Here is a 22,793-nt window from a genome sequence, read left to right on the forward strand (position 1 = left end):
GGGGATAGGTTTTCCATGGTGCTTACAGCAGAAATGAATGCAATGGCTTATCCATTAAGAAATGGTTTGCTTTGAAATAACCTTCCCCTCTGCCCCTGCAGCAAATGCTACCAGCAGTTGTTCAGATTTCCTTTGAGGTTTAGCCCTGTCAAAGTAGCATCTAAGTTGTCTGTGCACATCTAAGGAATGCAGTATCAGTTCCCCTTTATTCTGTGGATTGGGAAAGAAGGTTGGCAAATGAATGGACTGACTAAGAGCCACACTGGATATCACCTTGGGCATGAAGGATGGACTGGTTCTGAGGAACACCCTGTCCGCATGAAAGATGATGAAAGGCTCCACTGCCCTAAGGGCCTGTAATTCAGATACCCTTCTAGCTGAAGTGATTGCTAAAAGGAAAGCTGTTTTCCAAGAAAGAAATTTTAAGTCTGCAGTAGCAGCTGGTTCGAAAGGAGGTAGAGCGAGTTTCTCCAAGACAAAGTTAAAGTCCCAGGCTGGGGTTGGTGTTCACCTGGGTGGACTCAAATTTTTGGCCCCTCTGAGGAACTGCCTGAGCAGTGGATGAGAGAAGAGGGGAGGGTTCTGTGTTATAAATGAGCTGAAATGGCCGAGGCATGGATTTTAATGGAGGAAAAAGACAGGTCCTTGTGAAGCATCTCAGCTAAGTATTGTAAAATCTGAGGTAAACTGGGCACTGCTGTGCTCATCCCTTGAGATTGGTTCCAGGCACAGAATCTTTTCCATTTTTCAGCATAAGATTTTCTAGTACTAGGCCTCCTTGCCTCTAAAATGATATCCACCACAGGTTTGCTGAGGGTTGGTAAAGGAGAGATTAAGTAATTAGCCAGGCTACAAGTTTCAGTGTTAGAAGCTGAGGGTGCAGAATCTGGTTCTGCTGCTGAGACAGCAGGGAAGGAGTCTGAGGCAGGTGCCATGGAGATAACCGTGACACACTGCGCAGAAGGGGGTACCCAGTGTTGGCGTGGCCAGTCTGGAGCAATCAAAATCATCCTTGGTTTGTCCTGTTTGATTTTTAGTAGTACTTTGGAGAGCAGAAGTTGGGGGGGGCATAGACTGATAGGTTTTTCCAGCTGAAGGACAGAGCATCCACTTTCCAGGCTTGTTTGTGGGGAGTCCTTGTGCAAAATTCGTCCAATTGGTAGTTCTGGGGAGAGGCAAACAGGTCTATATCTGGGCTCCCCCATTTGTTTGTCAACATGTTGAAAGTCCTTGGTTCCAGTTTCCACTCGTGTGGGTCCATGAGGTTTCTCCTTAGTCCGTCTGCCAGTGTATAATTTTCCTGGCAGGAATTGAGCTTGTAGGTGGACTTGGTAGCTCATGGCTGTGTTCCACAATGCCATAGCTAGTCTGCAGAGGGGGAAAGAATGTGTACCCCCCTGCTTATGTACCACATAACAGTGGTGTTGTCAGTCTTTACCATTAGTTGTCCTGGAAGAATGTGGTCCTTGAAGGCTGTCAGAGAATTCTGTACAGCTAACATTTCTTTTTGATTGATATGCACGTGCATTTGACTTGGGTTCCATTTGCCCTGAATGCACTTCCCCTGCCAGGTGGGCCCCCCATGCTAAGTCTGATGCATCTGTTGTTACAGTTTGGGGGCAGGGGGATGGTGTAAAAGGTAGTCCCTTGTTTTGGTGGCATGTCTCTGCCCACCAAAGGAATTCTAGGCATAGGCAAGGTATGATAGGAAAGTACAGTTTTGTACCTACCATAAATGTAGATGTTCGAAGATCCACATTGCTGCAGTCCTTACATATGGGTAGTCCGCTGTCCTCGGTCGGCCCGAATACCAAAGTATTAGGCTGACGGCGGTCATGGGCGCTCAGATCTGACATCAGAGCGTCAGGGTATAAAAGCACATGACCGACGTCATATCCTCAGTCTTTTCTTGCCTCAGATGTCAGAAGGCCCTAAAAAGAAAGTCCACCGCCCAAAAACAGGATACCTCCCAAAAACATGCCCAACAACAACCATCACCCAAACCATATAACCATGCCAAACTACAGAGGGGAAGGAGGGAGTAATTGGACTGCAGCAATGTGGATCTTCGAACATCTACATTTATGGTAGGTACAAAACTGTACTATGTTCTTCATCTCACATTGCTGCAGTCCTTACATATGGGTAGAATCCCAAAGCAGAGGTAAAGGGAGGATGGCAAAATCATAAAGCATTAGGGGCTGCTAAAATGCCCTGTAATATTGCAGTGGCAAATCCAGCCCTAGACTTAGAATAAAGAGGAAGGTGGTAATGTTTAGAAAAAGTATGTACTGAACTCCAAGTGGCTGCTTCCAAAATATCTTTTGTAGCCACCCCTTAGAAAGGCAGTAGAAGTGGCAGTAGCTCTAGTGGAATGAGGTCCGATTCCAGCCGGAATCTCCTTACCATGATGGGAATAACAGAAAGAAATACAAAACCCAATCCATTTAGAAATAGTTTGTTTTGAAACAGGTTTTCCTGAGAACCCAAAGCAAAAGAAACAAACAACTGCTGAGACTGCCTGAACCCCTTGGTTCTGCTCAAATAATAACGCAACTGCCTGTGAATATCCAAAGTATGCAAAATCTTCTCCCTTTATTTTGGGGGTTTGCATAAAAAGTAGGCAAATGAATAGTTTGGTTCAAGGCCACACTAGAAACCACTTTAGGCATAAAGGAAGGATTAGTACTAAAGATACCCTATCCTTATGAAAAATCAGGAAAGGTTCCACTGCCATAAGGGCCTGTAATTCAGAAACCCTTCTTGCAGAGGTAATGGCCAACAAAAAAGCAGTCTTCCATGATAAATACTTTAACTCGGCAGTAGCTGCAGGCTCAAAAGGTTGTAGAGTAAGTTTTTCCAACACAAAATTGAGATCCCAAGCAGGAGTAGGAGCTCTACGTGGGGGTCTTATGTTCTTTGCCCCTCTAAGAAACTGCTTAAACAAAGGATGGGAAAATAAAGGAGGGTCACAGTCATAGTGAGCAGAAATGGCTGCAGCATGAACCTTTATCGAGGAGAAAGACAAACCCTTGTCCAATAACTCAGTAAGATATTGAAGAGAAACACTTAAATCAGGCTTGGAAACATCAAAGTCCTTCGCTTTGCTCCAAATAAAAAATCTCTCTATTTATCAGCGTAGACTTTCCTTGTACTAGGCCTTCTAGCCTCCAAAATAACATTCAAAACTTGTTGTGGAAGCTGAGACCCTCCAGGGTCTAAAACAGAATATGCCAGGCTGTGAGATGCAGAGACTGAATCTTGACATTGAGGAAGTGACTGCCCTCCTGAGACAAAAGATGCGGAATCAAAGGCAGAGGCCATGGAAGCTCCCGTACTAAACTCCTCAGTAGTGGGTACACCAGTGCTGTCGAGGCCAATCCGGCACTATCAGAATCATGGATGGCTTGTCTTTTCTGGCCTTCAAGAGAACCTTGGGAATGAGAAGCAGAGGTGGAAAGGCATAGACATGAAGATTGCTCCAACTGAATGATAGAGCATCCACCTTCCAAGCTGTGGGATGAAACATTTTTGTGCAAAACTTTGGCAACTGGTAATTTAGTGGAGAAGCGAACAGATCTATGTCTGGAGTCCCCCATAACACTGTCAACTTTTGAAACACAGGAGGATCCAGTTTCCACTCGTGAGGATCCACAATTTGTCTGCTCAACACATCTGCTAAGGAGTTCTGTGCTCCTGGTAGAAACCTTGCCTGAAGATTGAGGTGTAAACTGAGAGCAGTCTCCCACAAAATCATCGCTTGCCTGCAAAGAGGGTAGGAATGGGTTCCCCCTTGCTTGTTGATGTACCACATGACAGTAGTGTTGTCTGTTTGAATCAACACCTGTCCTGGGTGAAGTAAATCCTTGAAAGCCATCAATGCAAATTGGACTGCTAACATCTCCTTCAAGTTGATATGCAAATGTTGAAGTCTGACAGGCCACGTGTCTTGCACCCATTTTCCATTGAGGTGTGCTCCCAAGCCTTGTCCGAGGCATCTGTCGTTAGAATCTGACTCGCCTCTGGTCGGGTCACAGAGAGTCCCTTGTTTAGGTGACATTCCTGAGCCCACCACAAAAATTCTTTCTGAATGCAAGGTATTATCTGAATGACAGTGTCTAGATCTTGGCAGTGTTGTGTCCATACATTTTTGAGATACCATTGAAGCTTCCTCATATGCAGTTTGGCATTGGGAAGCACCAGAATACAAGATGCCATGAACCCCAAGGCTTGAAGGACTGTCCTTGCAGTCAGCCTGGACTGTAGAGACATTCGATGGAAATAAAGAGAAAGGCTTCTTTGTTTGTCCGGGTCAAAAAGGCCATCTGGGAAGCTGTATTCAGTCTCACACCCAGAAAGCACATGTCCTGAGAGGGTACTAGACTGGACTTTGTTTCGTTCACAGAATACCCTAGGCATCTTAACACTACCATCACATACTGTAGATGAAGAAGAAGTTCGTCCTTGTCTTGTGCAATAATCAGGCAATCGTCCAAATAAGGATAAATCTGTATTCCTCTTAACCTGAAAAAGGCTATCACTGGAGCCAGAACCTTTGTGAACACTCTGGGCGCAGTAGATAAGCCAAAGGGCAATGCAGAGAACTGATAATGTAAATTTCCAGCCCGAAAACGCAGGTACCTCCTGCAACTGGGCCTGATAGGAACATGAAGATAAGCCTCTTTGAGATCCAAAGTTACCATCCAGTGATCTTTTCCCAACAGAGGTAAAAGCTGTTGTAACGTCAGCATTTTGAACTTTGGAATGTCCAGATAAGTGTTGAGGATAGATAAATCCAAAATTGGTCTCCACGTGTTCCCTTTCTTTGGTACTAGAAACAGGCGAGAATAAAATCCTAGCCCCACTTCTGACAGAGGAACTGGCTGTATAGCTCCTATTTGAAGAAGTAAAGAAATCTGCTTGTGAGCCTCTATCCTTTGCCGAGGAGGAACGTCTGGCATGCCTTTGAAAGGAGGCAATGTATGGAAATAGAACTTGTAGCCTCGGTTTATAATGTCCAATACCCATTTGTCCTGGGTGACTAAAAGCCAGTTTTGCTTGAAAAGTGCTAACTTTCCTCCCAAAGGAGCTGCCAGGCAAGAAGAATCTGGCAGCTGAAAATGCAGGTCATTGGGCCTGTTTACGAAAGGACTGGCCCCTGCCCTCACCTGCAGATTGTGCAGGCGAACTCCAAGTTCTAGGCCTGAATGTACTGTGAGCTCTGCCCCTGCCACGCCTAGATCTACCCCTAGACTGAGAATCAGAAGAAGGGTATGTCCACCCCTTAGTAGGCCAATTTCTACTAAACTTTGGAGGTTGCACCTGCAAAAAATCTTTAACAGTCTGCATAGACTTAGCCTTGTCTTCCATTTTCTTCAAGACCGACTCCACAGGGGGACCAAACAAAACTTCAGACTGTAAAGGGGCATCCAGAATTCTAGTTTTAACATGCTCGGACAAATTCTGATCCTTAAGCCAGGCGTGCCTACGAAGAACTGAACCAGTGGCAGCCACCCTAGAGGAGGCCTGTACAGCATCAAAACCACACTGCAAAGAATGCTTACCCACCTGTTCAGAGACATGTACTAAATCCTGCAATTCTTTACACTTATGCCCTCTGCCAAAGCATCCACTTTAGATTTTAGCTGAGAAAGGAGGAAATTCTGATACTTCAACATATGAAACTGGCAATTTAAAGCCCTCATTGCTAAAGTAGAAGAGGTATACATCTTCTTACCCCATCTATCCAAAGCTCTAGCTTCCTTATCTAGAGGAACCGGATTCTTAACAACAGAGGCTCTAACACCCTTAGGCCCCTGACTAATGGTTTCTGGGTCCGCCCTAGGACTCAAACAGATATTTATGAGCCTCAGGCACCCTGTAATACCTGTCCGGTTTAACTGGCGCAGGAGGCAAAGAATCTGGATTAAGGGAAGCCTCCGAGAAAACATCTTGAACAACATCCAAAACAGGAGGTATAGCCAAGGGTCTATGCTGTGGTAAAAACAAGAATTCCCTAAGCCTCTTCCGTAAATCAGAGAAATCCTGTCCTTCCCACTTAAAATGCTCCCTCATGGAATGCAGAGTTTCTGAAAATGAAAAATCCTCTGGAGGAGAAGCAGAAGGAGTGGAATCCTCTGCATCAGAATCCGAATAAGGGAGAAAATCTTGAATATCTTCAGCAGAAGACTCTGAGTCATCTGAGGCCTGATCCAAACTTTCCAACTCTGGCTCCACCCTGGGCCTCTTATCAGGAGGGGGCATAGAACCTCTAATTAATGTAATCAAATATTCTGCCATTTTAAGCATGTGCTTTCTAGGCACAGACCCTGAAGTACCTGAAGGGACACCAGAGGAAGGCAAAACAGACCTGCCCTTAGAAGAAGCCTTAGAAATAGTAGCAGAAGGCCTAACCACCTTAGGCATAGAAAGGAGAACAGTAACCTGAGAGGCCCCTTCAGCTTGACCTGACTCCTGTGAGGCCACATCCTGCAAAATCAAAGTTTCCCCCTGAGACTCAACAGAAACTTCAGCCAGATCCACCTGTTCCACTGTAGCTTCTACAGGGCCGGCGTCCGAAACGGACGAATCATCCTGTCTAGGTTTCAAGGATTTGTCTTTGCGCTTCTTCGTGGAAGCGGGCGTCGAAGGATCCGACGGCATATTATAATTACACCGCTTACCAAAGACTAACCTAGCGCAATCTAACCTTCGTTTTATGGTGCGCTTATTAAACCTAGCACAAAACCGACACCCGACTACGTCGTGCTCCGGTCCCAAACAAGGAATGCAAAGAGAGTGATAATCCCTATGCGGTATCTGTTTCCCACAAGAAATACAATTATTCACTTTTTCTGACATCCGGAATTAACTGAGGCAGGAAAAAACAAAAATATTCCCCAACGGGGTACTTAGCCCAACTTGGTTTCGGTCTGAAACTCAGAATACGAAAATTTCAGAACGCCGAACGGCACTTGCAACGCTGCTTCTGCATCGGACCATGCGGCAAAAAAGACTGAGGATATGACGTCGGTCATGCGCTTTTATACCCTGACGCTCTGATGTCAGATCTGAGCGCCCATGACCGACGTCAGCCTAATACTTTGGTATTCGGGCCGACTGAGGACAGCGGACTACCCATATGCAAGGACTGCAGCAATGTGAGATGAAGAACATTCATTGTTTCTAGGTCCTGAGAATGTTGACACCAAAGGCTTTTCATATACCACTTTAGTTTCCTCATATGCAGTCTTGCATATGGAATTAGAAGAATGCAGGAGGCCATGAACCCCAAGGCCTGCAGTATTTGTCTTGCAAATAGCAGGGCTTTTGTGGGCACTTGTTTGAAGTAGGTTGTCAAATGAATTTATTTCTCTGGCGTGAGGTAAGCCATCTGGGAAGTTGTATTCAAGCATGCTCCCAGGAATATCATTTGTTGACAGGGTACCAGTTGCGATTTCTTTTCGTTTATGGTGTACCCCAGACAAGTTAGAACCCTCTGTACAAAGGCCAGATGCTTCAAAAGTATGTCCTGGCTTTCTGCCTGCCTGAATTAGAAAATCGTCCAGGTATGGGTATATTTGAATATTTCTTTGCCTGTAAAATGCAATAACTGGAGCTAGGCACTTTGTGAATACCCTGGGCGCAGTAGATAAGCCAAAGGGCAGTGCAGAGAAAGTACAGTTTTGTACCTACCATAAATTTAGATGCTAGAGTGTATATACTGCTGCAGTCATCACACTTGGGTTATCCTGCCGTCAGGCGGTCCCGCAGTCGGCCAAATCACAACGTCTTGGTCAGGCATTGGTTGTAGTCGCTTCTTCACTGACGTCAGTGTGACAGTGGGATAAGAGAGGCAGCAGACACCATTTTCTTCAGTTTTTCTTGCCCCAGATGTCAGGTGCCCCAAACTAGGAAGGCAATACGAATAACTATGCAAAAATACCTTAGTAGATAAACAATAGTACTAGCTGTTAGCAAATACACCATATAGACATGCATCCAATAGATTGCTGTACATGGAGTTATAACTAATACCCTGGTATGTAGAGGGGATGGTGGGAGAGTAACCTGGACTGCAGCAGTATATACACTCTAACATCTACATTTATGGTAGGTACAAAACTGTACTATGTTCATCGTGTTATACTGCTGCAGTCACCACACTTGGGTTGAATCCCAAAGCTATGGATGGGTGGCTGGTACTAAACTGGGTTAGGTGAAGCTAGGATGCCCTGTCCTGCCATGTGTGCTCCCCAGGCTAGTTTGAAGAATCTGTTGTCATAGTTTGGTTTGCTGGAGGTAAGACAAATGGAAAACCCTTGTTTATTTGACATGCTTGAGCCCACCATAGGAACTCTTTTTGAAGGCAGGGAATGAGAGGTATACTTGTTTAGAGACTGTGCCTGTGTTGAGTCCATACACTTTTCAGGTACCATTCTCATTTCCTCATATGCAGCTTTGCATGTGGAATTAGTGGAATGCAGGATGCCATGAACCCCAATGCCTGCAGGATTTCCTTGCAGTGAGCTGGGTAAAAGTTGTCATCTTTTTGAAGTATTGAGTCAGCTGTTTTTGTTTGTCTGGCGTGAGATAAGCCACCTGGGTCATTATATTTAAGCTGGCACCCAGGAATATTATGTCTTGTGATTGTATTAGCTTTGACTTCTTTTTGTTTACTGTGTACCCTAGGTAACTTAGCAGCTTTGTTACAAATGCCAGATGCTGTAATAGAATGGTCTTGCTGTCCGCTTGGATCAGGCAGTTGTCCAGATATGGATAAATTTGTATTCCTCGTTGTCTGCAGTATGCAATTACTGATGCCAGGCATTTCGTAAATACTCGGGGCGCAGTAGATAAGCCAAAGGGCAATGCAGAGATTTGATAATGCGTTGTACCTGCCAAAAATCTGAGGTATCTTCTGCAATCTTGTCTGATAGGGACATGCAGGTATGCCTCTTTGAGGTCCAATGTTACCAGCCAAGACTCCTTGCCCAGCATGGGAAGAAGCTGCTGTAGTGTGAGCATTTTGAATTTGGGTACCTCCAGGTATGTGTTTAGAATTGAGAGGTCTAAAATGGGTCTCCAGGCTTTGTCCTTTCTTGGTACTAGAAACAGCCTTGAGTAAAAACCTTGACCTTGCTCCTTTGTAGGTACCTTTTGAATTGCTTTCATATCCATGAGAGCTGAAATTTGCGTTTGTGCCTCTGCCCATTGGTTTGGAGGCAGATTTGGCATGCCTCTCATCCGTGGTAAAGTGTGAAAATGAAATCTGTAGCCTCGGGTAATATCCGGAACCCATTTGTCCTTTGTTATGATACACCAATTTTGTGGCAATAGAGCCAGTTTTCCTCCCAAAGGTGCTGCCAGGGCAATTTTGCTTGGCAGGCGAAGAGGGAAGTCATTGTGTTAGTTTCCTGAAGGGTTGAGATCTTTCGTCTCCACCTCTGAGTTGTTGTATGCCATTGTCTAGGCCTGAAAGAACCTTGTGGCTGGCCTCTGCCCCTTGGGCGTCTGTACCTACCCCTTTGGGGTCTGTCTGATGCAGGAAAGGACCAGTTTTTTGATAGCCAGTTACTGGTGAAACAAGGAGGTTGTACCTGTAAAAAATCTTTAACTGTCTGCATAGATTTTGCCTTTTCTTCCATTTTCTTTAAAACTTCCTCTGCTTTGACACCAAATAACAAATCTTTCTGCAATGGAGCATCCAATAACTTTGCTTTGACATGTTCTGGTAAGGCTTGCTCTTTTAGCCAAGCATGTCTACAAATTACAGATCCTGTGACAACTGCTCTACATGAGGCTTCCAATGAATCAAAACCACACTGTAAGGTATGCTTTCCCATCTGTTCTGCTGCATGCAGAAAATCCTGCATCTCTTTGAAATCAGGTTGATCTGTCTGAGGGATCATTTTCTGCTTTAACTGTGTAATCAAGTACTGCTGGTATTTTAGCATGTGGAATTGGCAGTTTAAGGCCCTCATGGCCAAAGTGGCAGACGTATACACTTTCTTCCCCTGTCTTTCTAATGCTCTGGAATCTCTTTCAGAAGGTAGTGGATTCTTAGCAGTAGTGGCCTTAACCCCTTTGGGACCCTGGGAAATGGTTTTGGGGTCTGCAACAGGGCTTTTATATAAAAACTTATGAGAATCAGGAACTCAGTAGTATCTGTCTGGTTTAGCTGGTGCAGGAGGTAAGGAATCTGGGTTTAGACTAGATTCAGTGTAAACATCATCCAAAACGTCAAACTGGAGGAATTGCAAGGGGTCTATGCTGTGGAAGAAGAAACTCAAGGAGTCTTTTCTTAGAGTCAGAGTAATCATGGCCTTCCCAGTGAAAGTGTTCCCTCATGGTGTGTAAAGTTTCCCCAAAAGAGTAGTCTTCAGGGGAGGAGACAGAGGGAATGGACTCTTCAGCATCTGAGTCTTCATAAGGAAGGAAGGAATAATCCTGGTCCTCAGAGTTAGCTGAGGAAATGGATGCTTGGTCAGAGGAAGGATAATCTTCCTCCAGTCTAGGCCTTTTGTCAGGAAGGGGTTGTGAACCCCTGTTAAGGGTAATTAAATCCTCAACCATCTTAAGCATCTGTTTTTTAGGCATAGGGTCCTGTGGGGGGGGGGGGGGGTCTGTGGACCCGGTTTCCTAACTTTTAAGGGGGTTTTAAGTTTAGCATAAGACTTAGAGATAGTTGCTGGTCTGAAGACACCTTCAGAAACAGAAGGCCTGTCCAAAATTTCCGAATCACCGTCAGGGTTGGCGTCCGAGGGGTGAGATGGAACTGGCTCCTGCGGCCCAGCTGATTTGGTCTGGGAGGCCATCAATTTCTAAATCAGTGGTAGACAGGGGCTGCGTAGGCACCTCACTGAAAACCGGAGAACCGGCGGCAGGCCTTGCTGAGGCCTTGGTATCTGGTCTTGGCCTTGGTTGCCTGCCCTTATCCTTGCGTTTTTTAATCATTGCTGATGTCGGTTGCTCCGACAACATGCTATAGTTAAATTTTCTGCCAAAATAATGTCGGGCGAAATCTGCCCGACACTTGATTGTACGTTTGTTGAACCTAGCACAAAACCGACAACCAGAGACATTGCGGTCTGAGCCTAGGCAAGGAATACAATAAGAATGAAAATCCTTATGAGGTATTTGCTTCCCACAAGAAATGCAATTATTAACTTTGTCCGACATCGGTCTGAGGCAAGAAAAATTTCCCCAATGGGGTACTTAGCTTTAGAGAAGACTTTGGGCTGAAATTCGATTAAAAAATCTCAGGAGCTAGCCGACCGGCACTTGCGAACTGCTTCTGCTTCGGGCACCGCGCGGCAAGAAAGACCGAAGAAAATGTCGTCTGCTGCCTCTTTTATCCCCCTGCCGCACTGACGTCAGGGAAGAAGCGACAACAGACGCCGGACCAAGACTTTGGGATTCAGCCGACTGCGGGACTGCCTGACGGCAGGATAACCCAAGTGTGATGACTGCAGCAGTATAACACGATGAACATCTGATAGTGAGTGTAGCCTGCTTTGAAGCGTAGGTATCTTCTGCAAGATTCCCCGATTGGGATGTGCAGGTGTGCTTCTATTAAATAAAGTGTTGCCAACCAGGCATCTTTGCCTAACACAGGAAGTAATTGGTGAAGAGTCAGCATCTTGAATTCTGGAATCTCCAAAAAGGTGTTTAGAGTAGACAGGTCCAGGATAGGACGCCATGAATTGTCTTTTCTGGGTACCAGGAAAAGTCTTGAGTAGAAACCTTGTCCCTTTTCCTCTTCTGGTACCAGTTGAATAGCCCCCATGCTTAAGAGAAAGTACTTGTTTTTGGGACTCTGCCCACTGATTTGGGGGTAGGTCCAGCCACCCACTTGGTGTTGGCAATGTGTGGAAGTGAAATATGTATCCCTGGGACACTACATTTAAAACCCATTTGCCCTGGGGAAACGAGTTCCCAATTATTTGCATGAAGGGCAATCTTTCCTCTGAAAGGGGCAGTCAGTTGATAAGTGCTTGGAAATTTTAAAAGGAAGTCATTGTGACAGTTTACCATAGGAGGGAGTCTTATTATTCACAGATTTGGAAGTGGAGGCCCCCCAACTGCTTAGTTCTGCATGGCCCCTGGGACTGAAGCCTGGGGTTTTTGCTGTGTCTAGTTTGGTTTAAGACCTGGAAGGGGCTGGAAAGGACCAATTCTTAGAGGGCCAGTGCCTACTAAATCTAGGAGGCTAAACTTGTAAGAAATCTTTAACAGTTTGCATAGATTTAACTTTATCTTCCATCTTTTTAAGAACCTCCTCAGCCTTGTTGCCAAACAGGCGGTGCTGATTTAAAGGAGCATCCAACAATTTAGCTTTAACATGATCAGGCAAAAATTGCTCCTTAAGCCAAGCATGCCTTCTGAGCACAGACCCAGTAACAGAAGACCTGCAAGAGGCCTCTAATGAATCAAAACCACATTGCAAAGTATGCTTTCCAACTTGTTCAGCAGAATGCATTAAATCCTGTAATTCTTTACTTTCCACACAGTCAGGAATAATCATTTTCTGTTTAAGCAGTCCAATAACATGTTGCTGATACTTTAACTTATGAAAATGGCATTTTAAAGCCCTAATGGCCAAGGTTGCAGAAGTGTAAACCTTCTTACCCCATCAATCCAGATCCCTGGAGTCTCTATCAGAAGAGGTAGGATTTTTAGCAGTAGAAGCCTTAATGCCCTTGGGCCCCTGTGAAATGGTCTCTGGATCTACAATACGATTTTTAGGAACTTGTGGGATTCAGTGACCCTGTAGTATCTGTCAGGTTTTCTGGGAGCAGGAGGCAGGGAATCAGGGGCCAAACTAGATTCTGAAAAAGCATCATCAACAATGTCTAGTACAGGAGGAAGAGCTAAAGGCCTATGCTGAGGTAGGAGAAGGAAATCCCTAAGCCTCTTTTTTGAATCAGAACAATCCTGGCTTTCCCAGTGGAAATGCTCCCTTAGAGTATGTAAGGTTTCCCCAAAAGAAAAATCCTCAGGAGGGGAAGCAAAGGGAATGGAGTCCTCTGCATCAGAATCTTCATAAGTAGATAAGGGCAAATTCAGATCATCAGAAAAATCAGAAAAAACAGAATCCTGATCAGAAGATTCATAATCAACTTCAATCCTAGACCTCTTAGAAGGGGGGGGGCTACCCCTTATTAGAGTTATTAGATCTTCAGCCATTCTTATAATTTGTTTTTTAGGCATAGAGGCCTGAGCATGTGGCCTGGGCGTTTTTTGTTAGGCATGGATCAAGATTTAGGCCTAAGTAAAGAAGGAGGTGTCGATTTAATATGCAAGTCCATTGGGCCTGAATACACACTCAGACGCCGGTGCCTGCACAGCGGCTGCAGACCCATCCAAGGTAGAGACATCCGCGGGTTCCACAGTTGAAGCATCTCGTGGCATACCAGACTTCGAATGGATCTTAATAGAGGCCTGATAATCAGAAGTAGCGGGTATCAGGAGCTGCAAAAGCGCCTCACTGAGTACCGGTGAAATGGCGACTGGCTTAGGAGAAGCGTCTTCAGCAGTTTTGGACTTCGGCGGCCGGTCTCTGTCTATCTTTGCGTTTTTTTCAGAATCCCAGTAGTCGGATGGCTAACAGACGACATTTCTGGATAATTAAACCAAGAACCGAAATAAATCAAAAAATCAAAAAACATACACGAGTGAAACCACCACTAAAAAATACTGCTGTATAAAAGTCCAACTGATTTATTAAATAAAAAGAACAGATGAGCGCTTTCGCGTACCAACCAGTACGCTTCTTCAGATCTTAACATCTAAATTTATAAAACCACTTTTATACAATGGTTAATGATCAATTAACCAATCAATTTAACAATTAAACAATTAAATAATCAGTGCAGTACAATAAAGTATACCAGCTTCCTGATAGCTCTGTGAGCTCTACAAGTAGAAAGCAGAGAGAGAATGAGACATACCTAAAGATCCTATTCCTCCAAATAACTGCATTCCACAGAATAGTGGAATCAAATAAAATAAATACAAGGAAATGATGAAATAACAATACTTTAAAATCACCAAACACCCATCATTCATAGTGTATTTTTTCAAAAATACATATATAATATATACGCATATAAAAAATAGATACATATAGGACATGAGAAATATAAAAAATATAAAAAAATAAATAAAAATACCTTATATACTATATTAATTCATGTGCAAAATTCCATTAATTACCATAAAATAATACCTATTATATTATGCAGATACAAATACAAACATAAATGTAAACATACCAAATACATAAAAATAAAGATGAATATGTGTATATGAAAATGTATATGCATAAATAAATAAATAATTAAATAGATAAATAAATGAAGCAAATAAATATATGAGAAAATGCCCATACTCCATGAAACACTACATTATACTTATTAATAAAGCAAATACTAATATTTTAATTATAAATAAATGTATTTATATAAAGTGTAAAAACCTTCATTTATTACTACATGCTTCAAGTATGGGCTTAATATTTATGGACTTAAGACCAGATGATAAATGTGCTCTCAGTTTAAAAATCCACTGTAGCTCCAGAGTCTCCAAATAATTCATATTACTACCCCCTCTTCTCCTAGGAGTTACTAATTGTAACACTCTGAATCTAAAATCATGTCCCTCATTTAACATAATATGTCTAGCTAAAGCATTCTGTTGGTTAGACTTTTTGATTTCATAAGAATGACTATACATCCTATCCTTAAGCCTTCTCTTTGTTAAACCAAAATAGAACGCTTCACATCGTACGCATGTAGCTAAATATACGAGGTTACTACTGTTGCAAGAAGCAAAAAATCTAGGTTCAAAAACATAATCAATATCCGGATGCATGAATACTTGTGTCAGTAATCAAACCACACATATTGCACTTCTTGCAAGGATATGTGCCCATTCTCATTTTATCTGAGTATTGTTTTACTGAACTCTGTTCATGTTCAATACAAAGTAGCCGCTTCAGGTTTTTACTGTTTCTACAAGTAAAACGGGGTGTTATACCTACAATATCTGCAATATGTGGATCTATTGTTAAAACATGCCAATTTTTCTTATAACCCTTGATATTTCTTTATTATCGTTAGTGAATCTAGTAATAAAACCAAAATAAAGGAAAGGAAATGCCACGGAAGCTCCAAAGTAAAATTGTGTAGTTTTTAATCCACGACAGCCAAAAACAGCAAATCCACAACACAGCAACACAGCAACGGAAAGGCACCAACATTAACGCTATTAAGTCCAAATGCGTTTTCGTTTGTATCCCAACACTTCATCAGATGTAATTTGTTAAGCAATTCTATCTAGTTTAAATACTCCATACAATAAATTAATTAAAAAATTTTTCAATTAAATTAATTACACCATTTAAAAAGACATCCTTTAAAAATACCTTAATCCACTTGTTAATGTATCACCATTTCATTATATGCAAACATCTTTAGAAAGAAATTCAAAACTCATACATAATTAGAAAATAAATATTTGCTTATATATTCCAACAGGAATTAATATGGTTAATGTATTAAATTATATAAAAACGCAATGTCTTAATTGTGACAGAAGTATTAACCAGTGAATAAACTGCCATCTAGTGACCATACATATATATTACAATTGAATTGTTGATTCCCAAAGGGAATTTTCTGAAAAATAATTTACATCAATAAATAAATAAATAAATGCCTATTATCACAAAATCAATGTATAGCTAAGCTCCTAAGGACCAAAATAATTCATATATACATATTTAAAAATCTATTAAAAATCCACAATATTATAAATGTATAAAATAATTGATACACTAGACACAATCATACATATAGAATGAATATGAAAGAAAAAATATATATATAAATATTTTACAATTGTAAAATATTTATATATATATTTTTTCTTTCATATTGATTTTGTGATAATAGGCATTTATTTATTTATTTATTGATGTAAATTATTTTTCAGAAAATTCCCTTTGGGAATCAACAATTCAATTGTAATATATATGTATGGTCACTAGATGGCAGTTTATTCACTGGTTAATACTTCTGTCACAATTAAGACATTGCGTTTTTATATAATTTAATACATTAACCATATTAATTCCTGTTGGAATATATAAGCAAATATTTATTTTCTAATTATGTATGAGTTTTGAATTTCTTTCTAAAGATGTTTGCATATAATGAAATGGTGATACATTAACAAGTGGATTAAGGTATTTTTAAAGGATGTCTTTTTAAATGGTGTAATTAATTTAATTGAAACATTTTTTAATTAATTTATTGTATGGAGTATTTAAACTAGATAGAATTGCTTAACAAATTACATCTGATGAAGTGTTGGGATACAAACGAAAACGCATTTGGACTTAATAGCGTTAATGTTGGTGCCTTTCCGTTGCTGTGTTGCTGTGTTGTGGATTTGCTGTTTTTGGCTGTCGTGGATTAAAAACTACACAATTTTACTTTGGAGCTTCCGTGGCATTTCCTTTCCTTTATTTTGGATTTACAGTTTTGTTTCACCCCTGCTTGTGGTTTTCTTAATCTAGTAATAAAAGTTAATCTCTTATCATTCATCTCCTTGGTAGCTGATGTAAGACTCTTAAAGCCAATGTACCCTTTTCTACCTATATTAGTGTTATTATTGTTATTTTTGTTTTTATTTAATATCAAATTTCTAATATCTTTCACCATGCCTCTATCATAGCCTCTCTCAACGAAGAGGCATTCCATTATATCAGCCTGTTTCTCTAATTCGTGGCTAACTTTACATAACCTAATGAGTCTCATGAACTGGCTCCTAACTAAGTTGGGGACTATATGGCGGGGATGCATGCTGCTAAACTGAAGCAGAGTGTTTTTCCAGCATGGTTTCCTGTATAAAGACGTTAAAACCTTACCATGTCTATCTATGCTTATGTTGATATCTAGAAAATTAATCACTCGTGAATCTCAGAAAACTGGTCGTGGACTCTAGATAACAGATGAAATCCTTTAATTCATCTACAGTTCCATTCCAAAAAATAAGGATATCATCCACAAACCTTCTGAACAGCAGGACTTTATCATAGTATTTACTATTAAAAAGGTGGTTCTTTTCCCAGTAGTAAACTACCAGGTTAGCATGGGTGCCCATAGCGACACCCCATTTCTGCAAATATAACTTGTCCCTAAACATGAAGACATTGTTAGCTAAAACTACGTCTAATAAGGCACATATAAGTATCTGTTGATCCTGCTTAAAATTAACATTGTGATTCAATAAGTCCCTAATGGTTTCTATACCATATTCATTAGGGATCGATGTAAATAGATTTTTTACATCTAGTGTAACTAAAAGACAAGTGTCTATTTTCCAATTAACAGAAACATTTTCAAACATATCTATCAATTGGTAAGTATCCCTGAGTATGGTCGAAACCAATCTAACCATGGGACTTAATGTCTTCTCAATGTACACAGATATCGTCTCTGTAGCCCATCACTTTCCAGAGACTATGGGATGCATAGGTAGCGGAACCACCTTCTTATGTACTTTTGGAAGTCCTTTGATGTAAGGAATCACAGGTTGTTCCACATAAAAATAATCATACAATTCTTGGCTTATTTGTCTACACATCAACAAGTCATAAATCCCCTCATGGATATGCTTAATAATTCTTGCTAGCGCTGTATTATCTATCTCGCTATATGTAGTAACTTCATTCAACATAGAATACATAGTTGCGTTGTAGTCAGTGGTGTTCAGTATAACAACCCCACCCCCCTTATCCGCTGGCTTAATCGTAAGCTCCGTATTGTGAATTAAACTTTGTAGAGAACACCATTCCTCTCTAGAAGTATTAAAAAACATACATTTCTTTCTAGTATGTAAAAAATATTTATAAAAATCTTGTTCACAGAGTTTAATGAAACATTCTACCTGAGCTGGTAACACTGGCGTAAAAGTACTTTTACGCTTAAAATCTGAAGGACAAACTAAAGTATTTTTCCTCATAGTTTGTTTAACATTAAAAAAACAATTTCAGGGACACTGAGCGTCCAAGAACTCTTAAATCAGTTAGCATCTCACTCAGGCTACTACCTTGTGAGGGGATATAAGTAAGTCCTTTGTTAAGCAAAGAAAGATCAGATGTTGAAAAATTAAACACAAGTTCATTTAGTCTCTCGCATGGCGTCTCTGGTCTTGATCCGCACCAGAAAACTTCCTTTTCCTTCGGCTTCTGCTGCTGGAACAATTTCTTGATATTGGCCTCTTTCTCACAGGAAGAGGCAAAAAACGCTGTATTCCGCTGGTGGAAAACTTGGGTCTGGCTCCCAACATGTTACCCATGTGCCCCTCTCTGTAAGCCTGTTGATTCGGTGGAGGAGTATCCACATGGACTGAATTACCTGGTATCTGATTACCGTCCGGCAGTGTGGTAAAAGTTTCACTGACACTGCTCTCATGTTCTAAAGAAGCTGTGTGCAAAAATGCGAAATCAGCCATAGGAGGTTCACCATTATGGAGGTTTGGTGCTGCTAATGCTGTATCGCCTCTCACTTGTTGAACAGTATTGGATCTGGGCCAAACAAACACTTGCCCAAGGGAAAAGTCCCTGAAATCACGCTGCAGCTTACGATATTTTATGAGTTGTAGTTTGTCACAATATTTAGTGGTAAAAATATACAGACGACGGATAGTACGCTGATTAAATAAAGCACAAAACTGACAGCAAGGTACGTCGTGGTCAAGGCCTAGGCAAGGCAGTACGAATGAAAATCTTTGAGGTATTTGCTTTCCACAAGTAATGCAATTATTAAGTTTTACTGACATCGGTAAGGAGCAAGAAAAAGTTTCCCCAATGGGGTACTTAGCTTTAGTTGAAGACTTCAGTTCTGAAACTCGAAAACGTAAATTTCAGGAGTCGGCCGACCAGCACTTGCGAACTTCTTCTGCTTCAGGCAACGCATGGCAAGAAAGACTGATGTAATGGCGTCGGCTGCATGTTTTATACCCCTGACGACCTGACATCATGGAAGAAGGGACTACAACCGACACAGGAACCAAGACTTTGTTAATCAGGCCAACTGAGAGCTACCTGCAAGCAGATAACCCAAATGTAATGACTGCAACAGTGAAACACAAAGAACATTTACCCTGCCGAGCTTGTCCGCTATCACGTTGGACTTCCCCAGGATGTGCACTGCAACCAGAAAACACGGACTCAAGGGGTAAGATTTGGTTCTGCCCTGTTTGTTGATGTACCACACTACTGACATGTTGTCCGTCTGAATTGCTATATAGCCCAAAGGAAGAGAGTCTTGAAGTGCTTGCAACGCTAACATCACTGCTCTCATTTTCAGGACACTGATGTGCAAATGGTACTCGTGAGGTTGCGAAATTCCTTGGACTGTCTGTCCCAGATAATGCCCCCCCCCCCCCAATCTGGGAAGCATCCATGGTCACTGAGGCTATTGGATGAAGGGCTACAAAGGGTCTGCCTAATGTGACTAGTGGAGAGGCGAGCCACCACTGTAGATCTTTCTTGCAAGCATCCGTGACTACGATCATATGTGACATTGGTAGATCCTGATACGATCACTGAGTGAAGAGGAGCCAATGCAAAATCCTCATATGGTAATGAGCTAATGGGACTACAGTAATGGCAGCCGCCATCAAACCCAAGACCTTTAGGACTAACCGTGCCTGAACCTTTGACTTTGACAAGAGAAGAGAGACCTGATGACGAATGGCAAGTACCCTTTCTTGTGGGAGCTTGGCTATCATGTCTCTTGTATTTAGGTGGCACCTATGAAAGTAATACACAGAGGGCAACAAGGCCGATTTTTCGTAATTTACTGTGATTCCTAGACGTGCACAAGTATGAATCATGTGGTTCCTGGCCCTTAAGAGATGATGCTCAGTGGTGGCAGTGAGGAGCCAGTCATCTAGATAAAGAAATGCCTGGAATCCCAAATGTCTCAGATGAGCCATCACTACTGCCATGAATTTGGTGAACACCCTTGGGGGCTGTGGTGAGACCAAAGGGCAGCGCTCTGAACTGGTAATGACTGGCTCCCACCCTGAAGCATAAATGTCTCCTGGACTGCCTGTCCATTTCTATATGGTAGTACGCATCCTGGAAATCAATAGAGCACATCCAATCGCCCTGACCCAAAAAAGGTAGAATGGACTGCAGCGTCACCATCCGGAACTTGGTCTTTACTGACCTGTTTAACTTGCTGAGATCCAGAATAGGTCTCCAGCCCCCTGTCTTTTTCGGAACTAAAAAGAGCCTGGAGTAAGTTCCGGATTCTATCTGGTCTGTGCGGACCTGCTGAATGGCTCTTTTTTGCAGCACACTTTTTACTTCTAAGGCTGCTTGATCCCAAAGATTGGGTGGAACATCTGAGACTGATGGTTTTTGACTTCTTGGGGAGTTTGTGAGAAAGGAATTTTGTAACAACTGGATATTATGCACCATATCCACGCGTCTTCTGTTACATCTCGTCAGGCTCTTGGGTACAGTGATATTCTGCCCCCGACTGCCTCCAGAGGTGGGCAGTAGGGCAATCCTTCAGGGATTCTGAAAAGGCCTGGTAGAGGACATATCCTTGTAGCCCTGTTGCAGACCCCCCCCCCCCACCACGAGTTCATCTCCCGTTATTTCCCCCTCTGCCCCTGGGGGAATTGTATAGAGTGTTCGGCGAAGCTCTCTGGGATTTACAGAACCACATTTTGCAACTCTTTTGGTCTTTGGGATAAGGCTGGGATGGATCGGAAAAACGGACTCCTATGGCAGAGAGTTTTGCAATCTCGTTCACTCCTGTTAAGAGTATCTCGAACTTGCAGCCCTTACAAGGCCGAGCCATCAAAGGGAGCATTCGTAAAGGAGGACTTGAAGTGCTCCGCAAATTGACAAAGGCACATCCAGGAGTATCTGCTAAGAGCCACTCCTGTGCCTGCAGACCTACTCACTCCATCTGCTGCATAATCAGGTGCATGGAGGAGCTAACAATGGAGGTTAGGGTCCCTAGCTGGTTAGCCGACTTGGAAGCTGATCCCTCAGCTGAAGGATCCTGGAAGGTATCTCCCAACTCTTTAAAGAGATCTCTCTGAAGTCTTGTGAAATGTGTCAAATAGCTCAGCAACCGAAGAGTAAAGGCCGCTGAAGAGAAAACACGCTTCCCATATTTATCCATGTCTCTAGACTCCTTGTTTGGTGGATGGATAGAAGAGGAAGTCTCCGCGAGTTCCTTCTTGGTGGCTGCTGCCACCATAGCAGCATCAACTGGCACTCCTTTAGAGAGAAAAGTCTTGTCCTCTGGTGCGGTCATGAACTTGTTGGGCATTCTCGGAACGGGCTCCATGGTCTCTGGAGCACTCCACCCCTTTTGACTCACTACAGACAAAAGTGGGTCGAAAGGCGGAGACACCAAGGAGGTGGAGGGTCGGGAACCAAACGCGTCCAGGTACATGGAGTCATCCCCAGAAGGGGAAAGGGACTCACCATTTCCCCTCTGCCTAAGGATCTCCAGGATGTCTGAGAATGAGACATCTTCAGATGGGGACCGTGGGGACCCTTCCGAGTTATCCAAGTCCGTGTCAAAAGTGACCGACTCCGGTGAGTCCACATGCTTCCTCTTACATTTCTTCTTCTTGGGAACCTCCTCTGAGGCATGCTCAGGAGAGGTTTCGGACGAAGAGGGGTTGCCCTGCAGGGCATCATGGGGCATCGGCTCCCTACTCTTGGACAGAGAGAAGGATCAGAGGCAGACACCGGTATCAATGGGGATGGAGCCAATGGAGCTGAGGGTGGGGCTGTCTCGTTGGACAGCACACTCATCACCTTGAAGGTGCCGCGGTCCGGAAAAGAGGGAGGCCCAGACCATTCGTGAGGGGAGAGAATAGTCCTGCTCAGTCTGTCGGCTATCACATTGGATCTCCCCGGAATGTGTGTTGCCGCTAGAAAACGTTTGGTAGCAATCGCCCAATCCCATACTTTCATGGCCTCTCTGCAAAGGGGGTAAGACCTGGTCCCTCCTTGCTTGTTCAAGTACCAGACTACCGACATGTTGTCGGACTGAATGGTAATCGTACCCTGGGGGATGTGATCGTGCAGTGCTTGCAACGTTAAAAGCACCACCCTCATTTCCAGGATATTGATGTGGAGGAGGACTCTCGGAGTGCCACGTGCCTTGGACCGACCTGCCCAGATAATGCCCCCCCCCTGTCTGGGAGGTGTCTGTAGTCAACGTGGCCGAGGGGGATGGGAGGACGAAGGGACGCCCCTGATCCAAGTTGGAGGAAAGAAGCCACCAACGAAGATCCTGTTTGCACGTCCCTGTGATCAAAATGTGGTGACTGAGGGGAAGGTCTTGATAAGACCACTGGACTGAGAGGAGCCACTGGAGTAATCTCATATGCAACCTTGCCAAGGGGACGAGAAGAATGGTGGCTGACATGGAACCCAACAGCTGCAGGACCATTCTCGCTGGAGCTCGACGTCTGAGGAGTAACGCCCGAACCTGAGACTGCAATGTTGCTATCCTTTCCGCAGGAAGATAGACTCGCATCTGCCTTGAGTCTATTTCTGCACCAAAAAACAGAATACGCTGTGATGGCAGCAATACGGATTTTGTCCAATTGAAGGTGATTCCTAAGGAGTTGCCTAGGGAGATAGTGACTGCTAGAGTTTTTAAGAGTAGATGCCTGGAGGTGGCAGTTAGGAGCCAGTCGTCTAGGTATGGAAACACCTGGAATCCTAGACTTCTCAG

At 43.0% G+C, this 22,793-nt stretch overlaps 1 protein-coding gene across 1 annotated transcript in view; it reads right to left on the reverse strand.

Moving 5' to 3' along the window:
- The window catches only part of UBR5 (ubiquitin protein ligase E3 component n-recognin 5), a 3,965,620-nt gene that overhangs the window by 3,638,778 nt on the left and 304,049 nt on the right, over positions 1–22,793 (reverse strand). Inside the window, exon 5 of the mRNA XM_044065648.1 lies at positions 22,210–22,224. Coding sequence (XP_043921583.1) covers positions 22,210–22,224 — 15 coding nt within the window. The remainder of the gene's footprint in view (positions 1–22,209; positions 22,225–22,793) is intronic.

This window comes from Protopterus annectens, chromosome 3.part0, assembly GCF_019279795.1.
Source record: "Protopterus annectens isolate FY-2018-M chromosome 3.part0, PAN1.0, whole genome shotgun sequence".
NCBI lineage: Eukaryota > Metazoa > Chordata > Ceratodontiformes > Protopteridae > Protopterus > Protopterus annectens.